This window comes from Lepidochelys kempii, chromosome 17, assembly GCF_965140285.1.
Source record: "Lepidochelys kempii isolate rLepKem1 chromosome 17, rLepKem1.hap1, whole genome shotgun sequence".
In the NCBI taxonomy this organism is placed as follows: Eukaryota; Metazoa; Chordata; order Testudines; family Cheloniidae; genus Lepidochelys; species Lepidochelys kempii.
In genome coordinates, this window is record NC_136396.1 from 5,590,065 (window position 1) to 5,607,917 (window position 17,853).

Below are 17,853 nucleotides of genomic sequence, written 5' to 3' on the forward strand. Positions count from 1 at the left end.
TTTGCCAAATGGAAGGATGTGGGCTGAATGGGTCAAATTTATCCCTGATGTCATTCCACTGAAGTTGGGGGAGTTAATACCATGGATGAATTTGGCCTGTGGTTTAATTTGTTACTACAAATGTCTCTCACATAACTATCACAGTTACCAGGCTAACTGTGCTTCTGACTCCCTCCTGATTTCTGAGTTCATCCCCTCTCACATCTCATCATGTACCTTGGGAAGGAATCACCTAATTCTCCCACTCTCAGACCAGGTCTGACTTAGTTTCAGTTCCTGCAGTTATTTTTCTGCTAGGAGCTATGACAGTGGTACTCAGTGACCAGACAGCCTTCTTAAAGGAAAGTTTTTATTTTTTTTAAAAAAGCATTTCAAAGAAAAAGACCGTAAAACAATAAAACAGACAATATTCACGTCTAGGTAACTCATGTGTCTGTCCATCTTCCAGATGGGGATTCTGGTAGACCTAAGCTTCCTATAGGCACCACAAGGCTCCTGCCATTCTGCTATCTCCCAGGGGCTATGAGAGTGACCACCCAGCTTTAAGAGTATAGTACATTTATTTAGGACAAAAGCATTACATGAAAAAACATACAAACCAGTATATTCTACACTCATGCTAAGCCTACCACGTGGAGACACTGGTAGGTTTCCAGTCCTTCAGACTCTTCCAACAGTGTTTTGACCTCCTGGTTATAGTCTCATCTGAGTTCAAGGATCAAATGAGGGACCCTGAGTCAGTTCAGGCTGCCCCTTGTTACCAAAACCCCATTCTTTCCCTACGGTGCCTCTTGAACCTGGTCAGAACCAGTATGTGATGGGGCGGGATCTGAGTTACTACAGAAAATTCTTCTCTAGGTATCTAGCTGGTGAATCTTGTCCATATGCTCAGGGTTTAGCTGATCACTATATTTGGGGTCGGCAAGGAATTTTCCTCCAGAGCAGATTAGAAGAGGCCCTGGAGGTTTTTCGCCTTCCTCTGTAGCATGGGGCACGGGTCACTTGCTGGAGGATTCTCTGCTCCTTGAAGTCTTTAAACATGATTTGAGGACTTCAGTAGCTCAGACATAGGTGAGAGGTTTTTCGCAGGAGTGGGTGGGTGAGATTCTGTGGCCTGCTTTGTGCAGGAGGTCGGACTAGATGATCATAATGGTCCCTTCTGACCTTAATATCTATGAATCTATGAATCTAAGGCTGCTAGGCTCTGAGTGACAGTTCCTTCCATTAAATCACAAATCAATTCTCTATGTCTACTGCAGGGAGTTTTCTGTCTTTAAAAGCTACGCAGTGCTTTAAACACACATTCACAGGAATTGTCACCTTTAACCATTTCGTGTCCCTTTTGATCTCTAGACTCCCAGTCTTCGCAGAACAGATGCATAACTTTAGGCTGGAGCCTGGAAGTAGGCCATTGTCTTGTAATTGTTGCCCAGTTGATGGGAGGTTGCTTACACAGAGCCACTATGTTGTCCTTTCCTGCTTGTCTTTCCAACAGTCCGCTATTAAGAAAGACCAGTACATCCATAAGGAAAGTTAAATAAGCTATTATAGCTATACAGTAACTTCACCTCACTGACCAGGCCACAGATAATATTCACACAATTATTATATATCAGTATGCTCAGATTATTACCTAGCAGCTCCATGCCTGCCACAGTAATGTCCTCAATTTCATTCATATGTTTTCACCTTTCAGTATGAAATTGAAGAAGTCACTGTATGCCATTATTTCCTGCCATAGGCTCTGATCCTACAATGAGTTCTCTGCAGGCAGACCTCTGTACCTGTCTGGAGACCCACTGAAGTCAGTAGGATTCTGTGCAGATGCAGGGGTCAGCCTATGCAGATCTCATTGGAGGACTGAATCCATGCTGCTTATTGTCCTTTTTTGTTTATTTTGTGTTTTTTATCAAAAAAATTCAGCTAAAATATATCTCGGAAGAAAATTAAATATGCAAATAAATGAAAGAGAAGTATATATAGCAATATCATACCAACTGCAGCTTAGCAGTAATTAGGGTTTACCGCAGGAATGTTCTGCTGTTTTCAAATTAACTTTTTATCGTAGGAAATCTGAAAAATGTCCTGTTTTAGTACTGCTGTATCTCCTACCTGAAGCTAGAAATGAAACCGCCACAGGATTCCTTATTCGATGTATGCTCTTCAATAAATTGGTTTGCATGTAAAAATGACTAGTGTTCATGTAAGTGGCTGAATTAAACAAGAATTTTTTGTGAAGTTAAAATTAAAAATTGATTCCCTTCAATAATAATAATAAATAATGACTTGACTTCGGTCTCTTGAAAATATTCACTTTTAAAAGTGCTTAATAAATATTAATTGCACTTAATTGGAATTCCAGTCTCTGACTCCATCTTAGGAGTCATTCTTAGATACCTTAAGGTTGGAAAATGCAGTTTTAATTTTGCTTTTAAGTCTTTTGGACCTGATTTTTTGCCCCCAAACTGTGTGTATTCATCTGCAATGTGAAAAGAGTGTAAAGTGGGATTATGACATAACCAACCAGAATTCTCCACTCACTTACACCAATGGTAGTATTTTGTACCCAACCTGCATTTGCTTTGCATAGGTGTAAGATTGCACACAGGGCGCAAGGCAGTGGAGAATCAGGTCCTTTGAGTCCGACCCTGTATTTGTTTAATTGTGTGTTTTGGGTGTGCAAGATATGGAGGACTCAAGCCTTGCATTTGTAAATTACTTTTAAAATAAATTACATTTTGTTTTCTGTACACTAGATAATAACTGACAGACTGGCTCCCGAAATGGTGCATTTTCTTAATGATACCTACAACACAGTAGCAACAGAGATGGAATTGTTATTGGCTACACATGAAGCATGGAAAAAGGTAGCTTATTCTTTCTCCAGTTACAGTTTTTTGCTAAGAAAAAATCTTTAACTTGTTTTTTTAAATATTATTCAGCAAATAAAAATCCAGGTAATTTATATACCCTCTCATAGGTTATTTTGAATCAACTTTAACATCTAAATTAAAGATCTGGTGGTAGATATCCAAAATTGTAAATTGTTTGTGACTAGAACACCATTTATTTTAAATTTTGCATTTATAGGCAGAAGATTCATATAAGGATCTACTTCCATCAGAGTGGAATTCTAATTCGACATCAGTAGCTAAAAAAAGGACAAATTCTGTTGAAAGCAAAGACCTCAATCTAGCCATACACAGAGGATCTGTTTTCCAATTAAATGAAAAAGGTAAAGGAATACATTGATTCAACCCTTAATAATGCTCTCTTAAGTGTACCTGACATTTAAAAAATAAATCAGAAATATCCACATAGAAAAAAACATAATTAAATTAGAGTTAAGGCTACCATAACTGTACTGTGGTTGGGGAGCAAAACAGGCCCCAGCAATACCCACAAAGCCTGATTTAAGGAGTTCTGACTCAGCCCTCTCAATTCCCAGGTCCCTATCTTCCACAATAAATCCACATCATCATTACATGAGTGGAAAAGCAAATTTATTTAATTTGATGCATTTTACTTAGTGTGATTAGGGTCCCAGGGAGCCATGCTGTAGTCACTCACTTAGGATCAACTGCAAAGAATGGGGCAAACAAACCCAAAGCTGGTGGATATTCCAATACTTAGGCTTACCAAGCAAGCACAAAACAGCTTCTGTAATACCTTAGTAGTTACCCAGAAGCCTACAACACAGTTTCCTTTTAAGGAACCCAGCTTCAGGCCTTCACCCAGACACCCAAGTCAAATACAAAAGTTCTACCAATCCCAAAGGATTGGACACGTTACCTCCCAGATTAAGGAATATTTCAGATCTTACCCAAATACATTCTTATAGCCAATTCTTATTAACTAAACTAAAATTTATTAGAAAAGAGAGAGAGTAGTGGTTAAAAGCTCAATATACATACAGACAGGAGTATAGTTTCAAGATCAGCTTCATAGTAGAGATGGTAAACTTTGTAGTTGCAAAGAGTTCTTTCAGAATTAGTCCATAGGTTATAGTCCAATGTCCATATTCAGGGTAATCCAGGTGGGACTGGAGATCTCAGCCTTATGATTTAAGCTTCCCCTGCCTGAAGCATCAAGCAGATCTGAGATAAAAAAGGATCAGGACCCAAGGGTTTTTATACAGTTCCAGGCATTCTTTTGGCAGCTCAGAGTCCTTAGGCGTACAATAGGCAATCAGGGAGACTTTGAAGTAGACATATTTCCTAAGCATCACTAGTAACTAGCTACAGGGATTAACATAAGGTAATTTATCCATTAAGCAGTTTATTACAAACTTTAAAGAGACATATAGACAATGACACTATTTCATCCAACATTCATCTAAATGTTAATATTCCCTGTTGATCTCTGAATCAATTGCTATAGTGATAGACAGGAGCTGTCTATTTTCATGGCTGACATCTAACAAAATATAAGTAAACACATACAGTTAGTATTATGTCCAGTCCTCTAACAATACAGGTTTGCATTTCAAAGTTCTAGCCTATCTAACATGGAATGACCCTAATTACCATTCACATATTTTTCTAACATGTCTCTAAAGGTTGACTCTGGGTCATTTAGCCTGCGAGCCACTTAACCCTTTCTATTGGCACCATACTTGACACACTTTGTATAAGATTCATTGCAACTATAGAACAGTGGTAGCAACAATGATTTGCAAGGTCATATTCTAATCAGATAACATCACACTTAGAGATTGGTCCAAGTAGAAAAGAAAGTATTCATATCTGGAGCTTCCAAACTATCAAGATGTTTGGATCCACTTTGTGGTTCAGCATATTATAAAGATAGGAGTATGTGTGATATCCACACCTGAATCCAAGTTTCAATTCTGAAGCCTTCCGAATTCTGATCCAGGGTTTAGGTTCAAGCCTCTCTCTCTCTTTTTTTTTTTTTAAATACCAGAGTTTACAGAAAGTGTTAACATTATTTAAATGCTACAACTACTATAACCATGTTGAAAAACAAACCTGCATATTATAGGTTAAGAACTTCTGAAAGTACCAGTGCCAGTAATTCAGAGATAATTTGTTAACAAAGAGTAACTGCTTTGCTTGTGCTTTCCCTGACAGTCAAGAGTGCCAAACCATTTTTGAAGAGTGTGATTTTTCTCCTTTATTAAAACATTAAAGGACCTCCACTTCAGATACACAAAAGTGCTCCTTCACACAGACATGAGAGCTAATAGAGGTTTTCAAGCTCATGTAGAGTGTCATTATTTATTCATTCAGGTTTAAAATAATTGGGCAAAAGATCAGCTAGTGTAACTACCCACGTGAGTTTTAAAATAGATCAATTTACTGCAGAATGTGTGGCATTTTGCAAAAGAATACTTTTCACCTAACTCATAGCAGTGTTTTTTCTCCAAGTGCTAGTGCATATATATATATATAGCTCAGGTATGTGCTTTCCCACTAGAGCCGGAGACTTGTAGATAGGAGTTCCCATTAGGGCGGCACATGTGCTCTGAGAGTCCTCATACCTCTAACCAAGGTCATAAGGGACGGAGCTGCCTGACTTCTCTTTCTCACTGCCTGTGGCTCTCAGTGATGCCTCACGCTCACTGTCTTTCTAGTGCTGGTGAGCACCCTTTTCTTTTAAATAGTCCTAGAGTTGTTAGCTTAGTCTTAGCCCTGGTCTACACTAGGACTTTAGGTTGAATTTAGCAGCGTTAAATCAATGTAAACTTGCACCTGTCCATGCGATGAAGCCCTTTATTTCGACTTAAAGGGCTCTTAAAATCGATTTCCATACTTGACATTAGCGCTTAAATCGGCCTTGCCGGGTCAAATTTGGGGTACTGTGGACACAATTCGACGATATTGGCCTCCGGGAGCTATCCCAGAGTGCTCCATTGTGACCGCTCTGGACAGCACTCTCAACTCAGATGCACTGGCCAGGTAGACAGGAAAAGAACTGCGAACTTTTGAATCTCATTTCCTGTTTGGCCAGCGTGGCAAGCTGCAGGTGACCATGATGGAGTCCCAGAATCGCAAAAGAGCTCCAGCATGGACTGAACGGGAGGTACGGGATCTGATCGCTGTATGGGGAGAGGAATCCGTGCTATCAGAACTCCGTTCCAGTTTTCGAAATGCCAAAACCTTTGTCAAAATCTCCCAGGGCATGAAGGACAGAGGCCATAACAGGGATCCGAAGCAGTGTCACGTGAAACTTAAGGAGCTGAGGCAAGCCTACCAGAAAACCAGAGGGGCGAACGGCAGCTCCGGGTCAGCGCCCCAAACATGCCGCTTCTATGATGAGCTGCATGCCATTTTAGGGGGTTCAGCCACCATTACCCCAGCCATGTTGTTTGACTCCTTCAATGGAGATGGAGGCAACATGGAAGCAGGTTTGGGGGACGAAGAAGATGATGATGATGATGATGATGAGATTGTAGATAGCTCACAGCAAGCAAGCGGAGAAACTGGTTTTCCCGACAGCCAGGAACTGTTTCTCACCCTGGACCTGGAGCCAGTACCTCCCAAACCCACCCAAGGCTGCCTCCTGGACCCGGCAGGCGGAGAAGGGACCTCTGGTGAGTGTACCTTTTAAAATACTATACATGGTTTAAAAGCAAGCATGTTTAATGATTAATTTGCCCTGGCATTCGTGGCTCTCCTGGATGTACTCCCAAAGCCTTTGCAAAAGGTTTCTGGGGAGGGCAGCCTTATTGCGTCCTTCATGGTAGGACACTTTACCACTCCAGGCCAGTAACACGTACTCAGGAATCATTGTACAACAAAGCATTGCAGTGTATGTTTGCTGGCGTTCAAACAACATCCGTTCTTTATCTCTCTGTGTTATCCTCAGGAGAGTGAGATATCATTCATGGTCTCCTGGTTGAAATAGGGTGCTTTTCTCAAGGGGACATTCAGAGGAGCCCGTTCCTGCTGAGCTGTTTGCCTGCGGCTGAACAGAAATGTTCCCCGCTGTTAGACACGGGGAGGCGGGAGGGTTGAGGGGTAGCCACGCGGTGGGGGGAGGCAAAATGCGACCTTGTAATGAAAGCACATGTGCTATGTATGTAATGTTAACAGCAAGGTTTACCCTGAAAGACTGTAAAGACTGTTTTATAAAATGTGTCTTTTTAAATACTGCTGTCCCTTTTTTTTTTTTCTCCACCAGCTGCATGTGTTTCAATGATCACAGGATCTTCTCCTTCCCAGAGGCTAGTGGAGATTAGAAAGAAAAAAAAACGCGCTCGTGATGAAATGTTCTCTGAGCTCATGCTGTCCTCCCACACTGACAGAGCACAGACGAATGCATGGAGGCAAATAATGTCAGAGTGCAGGAAAGCACAAAATGACCGGGAGGAGAGGTGGCGAGCTGAAGAGAGTAAGTGGCGGGCTGAAGACAGGGCTGAAGCTCAAATGTGGCGGCATTGTGATGAGAGGAGTTAGGATTCAATGCTGAGGCTGCTGGCGGACCAAACCAGTATGCTCCAGTGTATGATTGAGCTGCAGCAAAGGCAGCTGGAGCACAGACTGCCACTACAGCCCCTGTGTAACCAACCACCGTCCTCCCCAAGTTCCATAGCCTCCACACCCAGACGCCCAAGAACGCGGTAGCGGGGGGGGGCACCGGCCAACCAGCCACTCCACCACAGAGGATTGCCCAAAAAAAAGGAGGCTGGCATTCAATAAATTTTAAAGTTGTAAACTTTTAAAGTGCTGTGTGGCATTTTCCTTCCCTCCTCCACCACCCCTCCTGGGCTACCTTGGTAGTCGTCCCCCTATTTGTGTGATGAATGAATAAAGAATGCATGAATGTGAAGCAACAATGACTTTATTGCCTCTGCAAGCAATGATTAAAGGGAGGAGGGGAGGGTGGTTAGCTTACAGGGAAGTAGAGTGAACCAAGGGGCGGGGGGTTTCATCAAGGAGAAACAAAGAGAATTTTCACACCGTAGCCTGGCCAGTCATGAAACTGGTTTTCAAAGCTTCTCTGAGGTGTACCACACCCTCCTGTACTCTTCTAACCGCCCTGGTGTCTGGCTGCGCGTAACTGGCAGCCAGGCGATTTGCCTCAACCTCCCACCCCGCCATAAACGTCTCCCCCTTACTCTCACAGATATTGTGGAGCACACAGCAAGCAGTAATAACAGTGGGAATATTGGTTTTGCTGAGGTCTAAGCGAGTCAGTAAACTGCGCCAGCGCGCCTTTAAACATCCAAATGCACATTCTACCACCATTCTGCACTTGCTCAGTCCTGACTACTGTCCAGGCTGCCTGTGTATGGCTTCATGAGCCATGGCATTAAGGGGTAGGCTGGGTCCCCAAGGATACATATAGGCATTTCAACGTCCCCAACAGTTATTTTCTGGTCTGGGAATAAAGTCCCTTCCTGCAGCTTTTGAAACAGACCAGAGTTCCTGAAGATGCGAGCGTCATGTACCTTTCCCGGCCATCCCACGTTGATGTTGGTGAAACGTCCCTTGTGATCCACCAGAGCTTGCAGCACTATTGAAAAGTACCCCTTGCGGTTTATGTACTCGCCGGCTTGGTGCTCCGGTGCCAAGATAGGGATATGTGTTCCGTCTATGGCCCCACCACAGTTAGGGAATCCCATTGCAGCAAAGCCATCCACTATGACCTGCACATTTCCCAGGGTCACTACCCTTGATATCAGCAGATCTTTGATTGCGTGGGCTACTTGCATCACAGCAGCCCCAACAGTAGATTTGCCCACTCCAAATTGATTCCCAACTGACCGGTAGCTATCTGGCGTTGCAAGCTTCCACAGGGCTATCGCCACTCGCTTCTCAGCTGTGAGGGCTGCTCTCCTCTTGGTATTCATGCGCTTCAGGGAAGGGGAAAGCAAATCACAAAGTTCCATGAAAGTGCCCTTATGCATGTGAAAGTTTCGCAGACACTGGGAATCGTCCCAGACCCGCAACACTATGCGGTCCCACCAGTCTGTGCTTGTTTCCCGAGCCCAGAATAGGTGTTCCACAGCATGAACCTGCCCCATTAGCACCATGATGCATGCATTGGCAGGGCCCATGCTTTCAGAGAAATCTGTGTCCATGTCCTGATCACTCACGTGACCGCGCTGACGTCGCCTCCTTGCCCGGTATCGCTCTGCCAGGTTCTGGTGCTGCATATACTGCTGGATAATGCGTGTGGTGTTTAATGTGCTCCTAATTGCCAAAGTGAGCTGAGCAGCCTCCATGCTTGCCTTGGTATGGCGTCCGCACAGAAAAAAGGCATGGAACGATTGTCTGCCATTGCTCTGACGGAGGGAGGGGCGACTGACGACATGGCTTACAGGGTTGGCTTCAGGGAGCTAAAATCAACAAAGGGGGTGTCTTTACATCAAGGAGTATTTCAGGCAGGACTTCACGGAGGGTTCCAATAAGAAATGGTGCACCTAAGTTATTGTTCTTACTGGAACAAGGAGGTTAGTCTGGCCTTTGATTGATACATGGCTAGATTTACCTCGCTGCACCTTCTCTATGAGTGACTGCAGTGTGACCTAGAGGAATGAGTCCCCTAGATGGGGTGCGGGAAGCAAATGAGTACAAAACAAATCTGGTCTATTTCTTGTTTTGATCCACTCCATCTATCTTTTACATCTTTGGCTGGCAGCAGACGGTGCAGAAGGACTGCATGCCATCCACATCTCATGACTGCCCGGCAGAAGATGATGCAATAGGACTGCTAGCAATCCGTATCGCCTGCCTGCTCACCGTAAGACGGTTCAGTAGGACTGACTGCAGGACTAAAGAGAATGACCTGGTCAAGTCACTCCAAATTTAGTCCCTGCGCCCATGTCTGCCCAGGCGCTCCTGGCCGACGTGGCCAGGAGCATCTCGGACATGACGATGACGGCTACCAGTCGTACTGTACCGTCTGCTGCCACAAGGCAAGGGGTTGATGCTGCTGTGTAGCAATGCAGTACCACGTCTGCCAGCACCCAGGAGACATATGGTGACGGTTACCTGAGCGGGCTCCATGCTTGCCGTGGTATGGCGTCTGCACAGGTAACTCAGGAAAAAAGGCGCGAAATGATTGTCTGCCCTTGCTTTCACGGAGGAAGGGAGGAAACGGGGGCCTGACGATATGTACCCAGAACCACCCGCGACAATGTTTTAGCCCCATCAGGCATTGGGATCTCAACCCAGAATTCCAATGGGCAGTGGAGATTGCGGGAACTGTGGGATAGCTACCCACAGTGCAACGCTCCAGAAGTCGACGCTTGCCTCGGTACTGTGGAAGCACTCCGCCGAGTTAATGCACTTAGAGCATTTTCTGTGGGGACACACACACTCGAATATATAAAACCGATTTCTAAAAAACTGACTTCTATAAATTCGACCTAATTCCGTAGTGTAGACATACCCTTACTGTGGATAGATTAGCTTATTAGTGTTTCCTTTGGAGTGAAAGAGAGAGAGAGTGTGTGTGTGTGTGTGTGTGTGTGTATATGTGTGTGTGGTTTTTTGTTTTGTTTTCTCCCTGATAGGACTACTTGTATCTGTTTTTACTCCTGTGGAGGTACCCCAGTACTGGAACAGCTATGCATAAAAGTCCCCATGTTTTAAAAATTGCCCTTCTTGTGAGGCAGTTGTGGCCATTAACAAAGAGCATACTAGATGTCTCATTTGTCTAGGTGCAAGACATATAAGGGGCAAATGTATCTGCCAGTCCTTTACTAAGGGGATGCAAAACCTCAGGAGGCATGTCCAAGGACATACCTCATGGAAAAATTCATTTGTCCTGTCTCCAGTCCAGGCCATTCTGGAACTGAGCAAGCTTAGTACTCCTCTACCAGAAGTGCTCTGGCTGCTCCATCTACTCACAGAGGAAGAAAACCCCTGAAAACCTCCAGAGAAAAGAGACATAATTTTCCACACCAGGGGACATCTGGCCCAAATTGCCAGCTCTCTGGAGATTAAGACTACATTGAGAACCAAGAAGGGCTCCTTGAGCATACACAGGGACTCCAGTTGCCACACTTCAGCTGCTAAAATTCATATAAGCTGTCTGGTACTGAGCTAAAATTGAGAGCTCCAGAGTGCCCCTGGTACCATATAGCTGATGTATGTAACTCTGGTACTGTTAACTCTGGTGCCAACCACATTGGTACCATTGGTATGGGTACCTAATGTATGGTCAGTGACTCCAATGCTGGTGGCCGTGACACCAGTGCCATTGATTTCATTGCATGAGGTATACCAGTAACTGTGGCATTGATGCTGTCAGTATAGTTGACTCCCCAGGAATATAAGGCAGCCAGGAAGCTACTCTACGTATTGGTACCGGAGTCTTGCTGCAACAGACTATTCTCTTGGTGATAACCGCAGTTCCGCCAACGTCAATGGGTGCATGTCTGGAAGAGATTTAGACCCAAGCACGATGGTCAAGTTAATTGGGGATGTCATTGATTCTACAACTGCCACAGCCTACCTGCATTAGGAAGGGTTCTAGTCCATGCTAAACTTGTGTACCAGTCTGCAAGTTCATGCAAGGACAATAGAAATCTTGTCTGAGACAGTTAGGGCATGTGGCATCCTGAACGTACGTGACTCAGCATGCTAGACTTCACTTACAATGTATGCAGAGCTGATGGAGATGTGTGGATTGACCAAACAAGTACCCTCTGGACATCCTGATTCATTTACTTGCTCAAGTTCTAGGTCTCAAGTTCATGTACTGGTAGATGAGTCTGCAGAATGTTTGCTGGAGAGTACTTTACACTCCTCTTCTTCCAGCTATATGGTTCATCAAAGAATCATCCCTCCATATAAACTTCTTGGATTTAAGGGGCATACACTGAGCATGCAAAGCTTTTCTCACCTCCATCAAGTGCCTGATGATACTAGTGATGGAGACAAGGGGGTGAGGCAATACTTTTTATTGGACCAACTTCTGTTGGTAGAAGAGACAAACTTTTGAGCTACACGGAACTCTTCTGATCTTGGTGATGATGGACAACACAGCTACAATGTTGTACCTCAACAAACAGGGTGGAGCAAGGTCCAGTCCTCCATGCCTGGAGATGGTACAAGTTTGGCACTTCTGCATTTGAGGGTGCAATACCCTCAAAGCCTGTTACCTTCCTGGGGTGCAGAATGTTCTCTGCAGATATGCAGGTTCTGTTCAAGCAGGGACTAGTAGATGCTTCTCTCTCTGGGTGGTCATTATGTACTGTGCATCTCATAATGTGAGTTTATTTTTAGTACTGACCACAATGTATCTGTGACAGAACCTGGACTCTGACTGGCCCTGAAACAAAAACAGTGACATTTTCAGTTTTGTCTGGTTGTGAAGAGGGTGACACTGGAATATCCCCATTTCTGGACTATTAGACTCACTATGCTGTTTTCAGTGACCACTTGTGATTTTCCTGGGATTTCCTGCTGAGGTGATCTGCGAGAACAGTCCAAATTCCCATCACCTAAGGAATTCTTCTGGGTAATCACCTGAAATGGAATAAATATATGTGCACAGGTACTCCAAAAAGAAGAACCCATTCCTTCCCTGTACAGTAACTGTGGTTCTTCAAGATTTATTGTGCACATATATATTCCATGAGTCATCCTCTTTCCCCACTACTTCGGAGTCTAATGTCGCAAAGATTCTGGTGCACAGGAACTGAGAGGACTTTCCTCCCTCAGTTGGAGGTACGAGGACCCTCAGAGTGCATGTGCCATCCCAATGGGGTATTGCTGACCAGAAGGATTTGGCACAAGTGCGCTGGGCACACACACGTGAAGTGGAATGCATGTGTGGCCAATGCATCTCGAAGGACAACAGTTGTTGTACAGGTTTCAGAGTAGTAGCCATGTTAGTCTGTATTCGCAAAAAGAAAAGGAGGACTTGTGGCACCTTAGAGACTAACAAATTTATTTGAGCATAAGCTTTCGTGAGCTACAGCTCACTTCATCGGATGCATTCAGGGGAAAATACAGTGGGGAGATTTATATACATAGAGAACATGAAACAACGGGTGTTACCATACACACTGTAATGAGAGTGATCACTTAAGGTGAGCTATTACCAGCAGGAGAGTGGTGGGGGAAGGGGAGGAACTTTTGTAGTGATAATCATGGTGGGCCATTTCCAGCAGTTGACAAGAACATCTGAGGAACAGTGGGGCGGGGGGGAATAAACATGGGGAAATAGTTTTACTTTGTGTAATGACCCATCCACTCCCAGTCTCTATTCAAGCCTAAGTTAATTGTATCCAGTTTGCAAATTAATTCCAATTCAGCAGTCTCTCGTTGGAGTCTGTTTTTGAAGTTTTTTTGTTGAAGAATTGCCACTTTTAGGTCTGTAATCGAGTGACCAAAGAGACTGAAGTGTTCTCCAACTGGTTTTTGAATGTTATAATTCTTGACGTCTGATTTGTGTCCATGTATTCTTTTATGTAGGGACTGTCCAATTTGACCAATGTACATGGCAGAAGGGCATTGCTGGCACATGATGGCATATATCACATTGGTAGATGTGCAGGTGAACGAGCCTCTGATAGTGTGGCTGATGTGATTAGGCCCTCTGATGGTGTCCCCTGAATAGATAGTGAACACAGTTGGCAACAGACTTTGTTGCAAGGATAGGTTCCTGGGTTAGTGGTTCTGTTGTGTGGTGTGTGGTTGCTGGTGAGTATTTGCTTCAGGTTGGGGGGCTGTCTGTAAGCAAGGACTGGCCTGTCTCCCAAGATCTGTGAGAGTGATGAGTCGTCCTTCAGGATAGGTTGTAGATCCTTGATGATGCGTTGGAGAGGTTTTAGTTGGGGTCTGAAGGTGATGGTCAGTGGCGTTCTGTTATTTTCTTTGTTGGGCCTGTCCTGTAGTAGGTGACTTCTGGGTACTCTTCTGGCTCTGTCAATCTGTTTCTTCACTTCAGCAGGTGGGTATTGTAGTTGTAAGAATGCTTGATAGAGATCTTGTAGGTGTTTGTCTCTGTGTGAGGGGTTGGAGCAAATGCAGTTGTATCGTAGAGCTTGGCTGTAGACAATGGATTGTGTGGTGTGGTCAGGGTGAAAGCTGGAGGCATGTAGGTAGGAATAGCGGTCAGTAGGTTTCTGGTATAGGGTGGTGTTTATGTGACCATCGCTTATTAGCACCATAGTGTCCAGGAAGTGAATGACATCTTCATCATCTGGACCCATGGAAAAGAAGCCCTTGAGGAATTCCACCATGATTTCAACAATTTCCATCCCACTATCAACCTCAGCCTGGACAAGTCCACACAAGAGATCCACTTCCTGGACACTATGGTGCTAATAAGCGATGGTCACATAAACACCACCCCCAACTGTTCCTCAGACGTGCTTGTCAACTGCTGGAAATGGCCCACCTTGATTATCACTACAAAAGTCCCCGCCCCCGCCCCCCGCTCTCCTGCTGGTAATAGCTCATCTTAAGTGATCACTCTCATTACAGTATGTATGATAACACCCATTGTTTCATGTTCTCTATGTATATAAATCTCCCCACTGTATTTTCCACTCAGTGCATCCGATGAAGTGAGCTGTAGCTCACGAAAGCTTATGCTCAAATAAATTTGTTAGTCTCTAAGGTGCCACAAGTACTCCTTTTAGTTATTGTACAGGTAAGTAACTGTTCTTATTGTGAATTTTATATCTATAGTTCTCCAGTACTCTCTGCTTTGAAGCAAATGAAGTTCAAATATTTGATTTCTTAAACAAACAGTTCTATTTTAGATATTCCTTTCCATTTTATTTTTTGGTGATACTGCCATTGGTAACTTTTTGAAAGAGTGGAAAAGGTAGCTATAATTCATTAGTCATTTACTATTTATATTTGTTACAGACAAGATGCATATTGGTCCTGACATACCCTCACCTATTCTAAATTGCTCAGCAAGTGATATACTGGGAGACTCAATCTGTGCCATAATCTCATTAGATTATAATAGTATGTTAACTGTGTGTGAAAGACTAAGTGGAAAATTACTTCCAAAGACACTTCAACAGTTTATCTGGACTGATAAACTTCTAAAAGCAGATACAAAAGGTGACAAGTTTGAAAGAATAACGTAAGTATTTATTGTTTTCCTCTGTTGAAAAATATTGTGGTGTTGTTAGTAACTGCAGCCATCTAATTCTTGGATTATTAATATATTCAAAGTAATCCCTGATTCTCTGACATGAAATTAGCCCAAATGTTCTTCAAACTGTTGAGAATAATACCACCTTAACATCATCTTGAAATACAAGTAGGAGAGCGGTTCCTCTCTGAAGTTTGTATTAACTCCCACCTCTTGGAATATCCAAAAAACGCAGAAGCAGTTTAGTGACATTTGACTACTAATTGACTGGCTCCAGGACACTTTCAGTTTCTGCCTGCCTAGATCTCTGTAATCACAATGTTACTTTTCATTCAAATGAATTTTTATAATTCAACTCCTCCCATGTTGTAGTCACTTGATGTTCTAATATGAAACAAGAGCAGGTGTAAATGGAACAACCCACAGCAACTTCTAGGTAACAAACTGTGGGCCAAATCAGACCTTGCTCAGTCAGATCTCCCCCTGAAATGAATGAGAACCTTTGCCTGTGGGGTAAATGCTTTTCTTTGCTCTGAGTTCAAGTGGCTGAAGGTGAAGCATTGGAGACCTACAGACACTGGGGCATGAGGAGGAAATCAGGCCATGGAGTCAATCTGTAGCTGCTTGCTTAGCTCTGAAGCAGCCTTGGCACCTGCCTCTGGCTCTGCATGTAGAAGTACCCCTTCTGGCAACAGCTGGTAACTGGCTTGGTGGTAGACCTGCTTACCCCACCCATCTCTTCAACCCCCTCTGTGCCTTGCTCCCAAAACTGACTGCACAGAGGGCTGCTGAAGAGCTGGGCAGGTGAGCTGGCAGGAAACCAGGTAAGTGTCAAAACCTGCCTGATTTCCATCAGAATTTTGTCAAAATCATCACATTCCTGCAAAACATTTCAATTTCATTTAATTGGCATTTTCTGTTGGAAAATTTCTATCCAGGTCTACTTTCATGCCTCCCAAATATTTTAAAAGAAAAATAAGTCTTTTTCTCTGTTTCTTCCTCCCTTCTGGGGAAATAATTTGATTACTTTATAAATGTTTTTGTTTGTTTGTGGGTTTTGTCTGTGTGTATGTGTGTGCATGCGCGTAAATTACCGAGGGGAAAACAGTTGAATATTTTGATTCTGTTCTAAAAGCTGTGAGATCAGTGGTCCTTGTTGTCCTTGACAGAAAAAAAATCATAGGTCCAACTCCTATCAAAGTTCTCTCTCCTGAGTACATGAGCCACTCCCAGTTGATTGTCAGTTTAATTGTTCTGCAGAACACAGATGTTGTGGGAGGTCATAATCATGGATGGAGTGGTGCTATCTCAGGAAGGTAGGGCCAATCTCACGGAGGGCTTTGACTGTCATTTCATAGACCTTGAACTTGACGCTGTATTCAATGAAGAATCAATGCAGAAAACTGGATTCTGGTTTGATAAAGTACTGATATCTTTGAAGATGTGGCTTTTTGGAGGCCCATGGAAAAGTCTAGTAATTTTATGCTTGAATGATTTCCAAATGTAGGGCTGAATTGTGTCCCTGGTTATGCACATGCAGCTCTCATTGACTTGAATGGGACTTATGTGCATCCAGCAGAGCCCTGAGCAGATACATGCTGTGGGCCAGATCCTCAGCTCTTGTAATTTGATATGTCTGTTTATGCCAATTGAGGATCTGGCCCTTTGTGTATTATTGTTTCCACCCCACCCTCCATCATTTCCAGAAAGTTTGAATTCGCTGTGAAAGGGGCATATTCTAGAATAGCTCATTGACATGATGAATGGGCATTTCTGGAACTATTGCATCACAGTATAATAGTCTGCATTGTGTCTGAATGCTGATGTATAGAGTGAGTATTTTGGATACTTTTAGGTACCAAGTATTTTTATGTCAATTCATCTCAGTTCATAACAAGCTTTTGAAAACTATATGTAATCAGGGAAATTAATCAGTGCTTCACCTTCTCAGAATTCTCGAGAGAGAAGCTAGAGTGAAGTTTGGACAAACAGTGGAGCACCGAATTGCTGAACTGAAAATTAGAAGTGCCACCCGATCACCAATTTCAGGCCTTATTGAAAATGCAGTTGTGGAGGTTAGTCAGAAAATGTAAAACCTGGCATGCTAACTATTTTTTATTCTATATTTTCTTACTCCTTGTCCTGAGCACTTCATAATGAATATTTGCACTATGTAATGGTGATTAAAACCATATTCATTTGGTCATAGCAATACTACCATTCTGTTGCATATTTCCAAATATCAGGTGACTTCTGGGGTTTTCTTCTCCTATCCTTAATTGGTAATCATTTTGCTAATGTTCTCCTAGCTGGCTCCTTTGGTTGGTTACTGAATTCTGGAATATCATTGCAAACACCATCGTATGATTTCAACCAGTCCACAAGATGGAGTAAACTTTGTCTTCTTGCACACTTGAAAGTGATTCTTACAGTAGAGAGAAGCATACTGTTTATAGTGCCATTAAATAATTCAGTGATCTATAACTCACAATAAAACCGAACATCAGTTTTATTCTAAAAGTAATTTGCAGCGTGAACAAACTAGTGATAGGTGGAACCATATTTCCTCATAAAGAATCCCATTAAGTGACATAGAACTCCCCAGATGCTCCTGCAAAGAGCCAGATAAATCACTTCTACATTTTAAGAATGTTTTGCAGTTCTTTGGCAGATGTGCATGTGTGCAGAGGAGCAGATGAGGGCACAGTGACCATAACCTTTGTGTTGCTAAATTGAAGATCAAATTAAAGAGGATGAGGAAGGTTAAAAGACAACTGTGCATCAGCAATGCACAATTAAAAGACCCAAATACAAAAA

The 17,853-nt window shown here is 43.2% G+C and overlaps 1 protein-coding gene across 3 annotated transcripts; it reads left to right on the plus strand.

Annotated features, from left to right (window-relative positions):
* The first annotated feature begins 3,145 nt into the window (after window positions 1–3,145).
* On the plus strand, window positions 3,146–7,685 carry LOC140899538 (uncharacterized). 3 transcript variants are annotated; one of them, XM_073315224.1, is made up of 4 exons: window positions 3,146–3,235; window positions 5,971–6,042; window positions 6,139–6,553; window positions 7,144–7,685. In XM_073315224.1, the coding sequence occupies exons 1-4, from the start codon at window positions 3,227–3,229 to the stop codon at window positions 7,416–7,418; spliced, it is 771 nt and encodes a 256-aa protein (XP_073171325.1). In that variant the 5' UTR covers window positions 3,146–3,226; the 3' UTR covers window positions 7,419–7,685. The 3 variants fall into 3 exon arrangements, with proteins under 3 accessions (XP_073171325.1, XP_073171324.1, XP_073171326.1); XM_073315223.1 differs by having other exon boundaries at window positions 5,971–6,553; XM_073315225.1 differs by lacking the exon at window positions 5,971–6,042 and having other exon boundaries at window positions 3,148–3,235.
* Window positions 7,686–17,853: the final 10,168 nt, after the last annotated feature.